Genomic DNA, 4,408 nt, shown 5'->3' on the forward strand with positions numbered 1-4,408 from the left:
AAGATTAAGCAGCCCTCAGAGAACTCCTCCATGTTAGTGTTGCCTGGGCAAAGCCAGTGCTCCGTGCAGTGCCAGCTGCCTTTATGTTGGCTAGTGGACTCTTTGCCTCGTGTCTCCGCTGGAGGGTCCGAAGGACCGCTCCGGCCTTTGCCTCGTGTCTCCGCTGGAGGGTCCGAAGGACCGCTCCGGCCATCGTCTCGTGTCTCCGCTGGAGGGTCCGAGGGACCGCTCCGGCCTTCGTCTCTAGTCTCCGCTGGAGGGTCCGAGGGACCGCTCCGGCCTTCGTCTCGTGTCTCCGCTGGAGGGTCCGAGGGACCGCTCCGGCCTTCGTCTCGTGTCTCCGCTGGAGGGTCCGAGGGACCGCTCCGGCCTTCGTCTCGTGTCTCCGCTGGAGGGTCCGAGGGACCGCTCCGGCCTTCGTCTCGTGTCTCCGCTGGAGGGTCCGAGGGACCGCTCCGGCCTTCGTCTCTAGTCTCCGCTGGAGGGTCCGAGGGACCGCTCCGGCCTTCGTCATCAGTCTTCGCTGGAGGATCCAAGGGACCCGTCCAGCCTGCAGCGCCTCCGGCTTCCACGCCGCCTGCTGCAGCGCCTCCGGCTTCCACGCCGCCTGCTGCAGCGCCTCCGGCTTCCACGCCGCCTGCTGCAGCGCCTCCGTCCCCGGCTTCCACGCCGCCGCCAGCTGCAGCCTCTTCGTCCACGCCAGCTGCAGCGCCTCCGTCTCCGGCTTCCACGCCGCCGCCAGCTGCAGCGCCTCCGTCTCCGGCTTCCACGCCAGCTGCAGCCTCTTCATTCACGCCAGCTGCAGCGCCTCCGTCTCCGGCTTCCACGCCGCCGCCAGCTGCAGCCTCTTCGTCCACGCCAGCTGCAGCGCCTCCGTCTCCGGCTTCCACGCCGCCGCCAGCTGCAGCGCCTCCGTCTCCGGCTTCCACGCCGCCGCCAGCTGCAGCTTCACCATCCACGCCAGCGGCAGCCTCACCATCTACGCCGCCAGCTGCAGTGCCTTCGTCTCCGGCTTCCTCGCCGTCACCTGCGGCCTCATCGTCTCCGGCTTCCTCGCCGTCACCTGCGGCCTCATCAGCCACGCCTGCAGCACCCTCCGAGTCTTCAGCGTCGCCTGGTCCAGCCTCCGAGTCTTCAGCGTCGCCTGGTCCAGCCCCCGAGTCTTCAGCGTCGCCTGGTCCAGCCCCGAGTCTTCAGCGTCGCCTGGTCCAGCCCCGAGTCTTCAGCGTCGCCTGGTCCAGCCCCCGAGTCTTCAGCGTCGCCTGGTCCAGCCCCCGAGTCTTCAGCGTCGCCTGGTCCAGCCCCCGAGTCTTCAGCGTCGCCTGGTCCAGCCCCCGAGTCTTCAGCGTCGCCTGGTCCTACCCTGTCGGGGTCTGCAGCTGACTGGCCACTTTCCAGGCCACTGGCCAGGCGACATCGCCGTCGTGGGCGGCCCCCGGACCGCCTTCGCCTGAGTCGCCGCCATTGCCTCCCTCACGGCCGGCCCCCTGAACTGTCCGGGCTCCTGTGTTATCGGCCCCCGGGCCGGTCCCCTGAACTGTGCCCGCGTCGGCGCCGCTGCCGTCCTCACGGCCGACCCCCTGAACTGTGCCCACGTCGTTGCCGCTGCCGTCCTCACGGCCGGCCCCCTGAACTGTCCGGGCTCCTGGGTTGTCGGCCCCCGGGCCGGCCCCCTGACCTGGGTCCACATCGCCACCGTGGCCTTCCGCACGGTCGGCCCCCGGAACTGTTGGGACTTCTGTGCGGTCGGCCCCCTGGCCGGCCCCCTGAACTCTTCTGTTTTGGACTTTGTTTTTTGGGGCTCCAGTGTGCGTCTTTTGTTGTTGTTTTTTGGTGGTGGCTCGTGTTGTGGTTTTTGTCCCTCTTGTGCACTGGTTTTGTTTTGCCCCGAGCCCTCCGTCCTGGGCCCCCACCGCCCGCCCTGGTCGGGTTTTCTGTTTTTCTGGCTGTTTTTGTTTTCTTGTTGGGCTGTCTGGGGCCAGCCTTTGAGGGGGGGGTACTGTCATGATCCTGGGTCCTTTTGACCCAGCGTTTTGTGTTTTCTATTATTGTAATTTTGGTTCTGTTCTTCCTCGGTTAGTGTTCATTCTTTCCTACCAGTGTATCCCTGTGTTTAGTCTGCGTTTTGAGTCGGTGTCATTACGTGCATGTGTTTCCTGTTTTACTTTAAAAGTCTCTGTCTTATCTCAGTGTGTTCAGTTTACTCTTCCCCTGTCTCGTCAGGTCTGATTACTCCCAGCTGTGCCCTCCTTTTGTGTCTCATTCCCTCGTTATCCTTCTGTGTATTTAAACCTCGTGTCTGCCTCTGTTAGTTGCTGTTTCGTCTGTGTTGTTCCCCTAGATGTCCCTGCGTCTCTCCATATGTGTTTCCTCGGACCTCCCTGCATCTTCGTTTCTGGTTTGCTTTGTTAGTTTTCCCAGTTTAGGTTACCTGTTAGTGTCACTTGCCATTCCTGTTTATTTGCCTTTCCGTTAATAAATTCTTACTTGCACTTGAGCTGCTGCTGCCCGGTCCTAATTAACTTCCACACGGCTTGCACCCGCAAACCGGGACAGATAACTATTAGATTTATTAAACTGATTTGTATTAGATTAGACTGCTGATTTATTGTGAATGAATGATATTGTTTTATGATGCATTATACTGCTGAGTTATAAGAAATACCGTTTTCAGAGAGTCATGGCCTTATTTGTCTGATTAGAAGAGAACAGAACATACCAGAGAGGTTTTCTGCCCCATCTCATCAGGAGGAGATAAAACAAGGAGCCGAGGTCATAACTTAGGCGCCGTGTGAGAGGAAGAATGTGAATGTTTAGGCTTTTACGACTAGGTGGGGGCCACTAGAGGCTATAAGAGGCTGAGTAACCCTCCACCAGTTTGAGATTTGCTGTGACCCTCTTCATGCATTTCTCCCCATCCGGATGGTTTGTGCTCATAAGTGTTAAATTGTATGGAAATAAATAATTGTTGATTGAGCATTTATACACCGAGTATTGTCCTTCCTTCAGCCCAAAGATGAAAAGAATTGGGAGATTTTAACAATATATATATATACTATTATACATATATATGTATGTCTGTATGTATATATATTTATCTATATATTGTCACTATGCCTTCCCTTCGTTCCATGTGTGTCCTTTAGTTACTCTTGTCTCTGTGATCCATGTTCCCTTTCTGTTTCCCCATTCGCCTCTGTTCCCATGTCTGTTTCTTCCCTGGTCCAATGGGGGTGTGTCCAAATTCATAGGCTGCTTACTCCTGAAGACCCGGCCTTTGTGGTCTAAGTGGGCCGGGTAGGCCGGAAGTGAGAAATTAAACGGTCTAGCGTTCATACCTGCGTCACCAGCTGTCTGGGTGGAGTTTAATAAACTCAGCCGTCTGCTCCTTGCTATCTAAAATATAACAGGACACTGGCGTAAACTCTCGATCATCTCACACTTCTGTTTAATCAGCTTTCTGTTTGACGTTTATTCAGCTCTAATCTCAGCCAAATTGATTTACTCACAAACAAATAAAACACTGAAAAAAGCCAAGCAATAAAATTTTTAAGTTATCTAAGTGACTTATATATCATGTTTAACCTGAGTAGTTTGAAAACAATGTGCAGGGAGTTCGCTGTTCTCGCCGGCTCTAGAGAGCCTTGAACCCCGGCTGGCTATGGAGGTGGTGGGTAACAGACGTCTCTGAAAACGTTGGAGCACTTCTACAAATATGTGATATCTTGATAAACCGAGCAGACATTTGAAGTTTACAGAGCTACTTTCTCGCTTAAAAATATCTTAAAAGTTTATTTTGTGACCCAGAAAGAGGAATAAGAGTAATATTAAAACTAAGTAGCTCCCGCCATTGTTGGAAACTGGAATTGGCTTGGCCGCGCTATGAATTCTGGGATATGGTGGGCCACGAAGGATACACCCGACCCATCCTTCGAATCTGGGGAAAAGGAGGACGCATTTGTCGGCTGCATTTGGAGGAGTCTACGAATTTGGACAGTCTTCGTCGCGTCGCTGTGACGTAATCAGCCTACAAATGCGGCCTCGGGAGGATGCAGCCTATGAATTTGGACGCCCCCAGTGTCTAACCCGCGTCTCAGTGCATCTCATGTTTCCTGTTTTATTTTTATAGTTCCTTGTACTGCGTTCAGGGTATTCAGTTTTGCTTATTCCCTGTCTCATCTTGTTTGATCTCTCCCAGCTGTGTTCCCCGTGTTCTTCCACTTGTTTCTGGTTTACCCTTGTTCCTAGCTCCCTAGTTTTTTTTAGGTTCCCTTTCAGGTTTTCTTTTCTGTGTTTGTAAAGCTTAGGTTTTGCTACAGTGCAATAAGCTGCTTCCTTCAGTTTACCTTATTGTTTCGAGGTCCTCATCCTGCCTGCCACAGCACTCAGCATAATGGTAACAAACTAG

The 4,408-nt window shown here is 54.3% G+C and overlaps 1 protein-coding gene across 2 annotated transcripts; it reads right to left on the reverse strand.

The window, feature by feature from the left end:
- Window positions 1–1,340: 1,340 nt before the first annotated feature.
- LOC112847260 (putative per-hexamer repeat protein 5) lies at window positions 1,341–2,546 on the reverse strand. 2 transcript variants are annotated; one of them, XM_025908490.1, is made up of 2 exons: window positions 1,629–2,546; window positions 1,341–1,580 (listed from the first exon to the last, which is right to left on the reverse strand). In XM_025908490.1, exons 1-2 carry the CDS (start codon window positions 2,004–2,006, stop codon window positions 1,359–1,361), a joined length of 600 nt encoding a protein of 199 aa, XP_025764275.1. In that variant the 5' UTR covers window positions 2,007–2,546; the 3' UTR covers window positions 1,341–1,358. The 2 variants fall into 2 exon arrangements, with proteins under 2 accessions (XP_025764275.1, XP_025764274.1); XM_025908489.1 differs by having other exon boundaries at window positions 1,341–1,565; window positions 1,614–2,546.
- Between the last annotated feature and the right edge of the window lie 1,862 nt (window positions 2,547–4,408).

Source organism: Oreochromis niloticus, linkage group LG7, assembly GCF_001858045.2.
Source record: "Oreochromis niloticus isolate F11D_XX linkage group LG7, O_niloticus_UMD_NMBU, whole genome shotgun sequence".
NCBI lineage: Eukaryota > Metazoa > Chordata > Actinopteri > Cichliformes > Cichlidae > Oreochromis > Oreochromis niloticus.

Coding starts and splice junctions, on each gene's coding strand:
- LOC112847260 (XM_025908490.1), bottom strand. CDS start 2,006: ATGACAGTACCCCCCCCTCAAAGGCTGGCCCCAGACAGCCCAACAAGA. Junction 1,581..1,628: donor CAGGAGCCCGGACAGTTCAG/GGGGCCGGCCGT, acceptor GGCACAGTTCAG/GGGGTCGGCCGTGAGGACGG.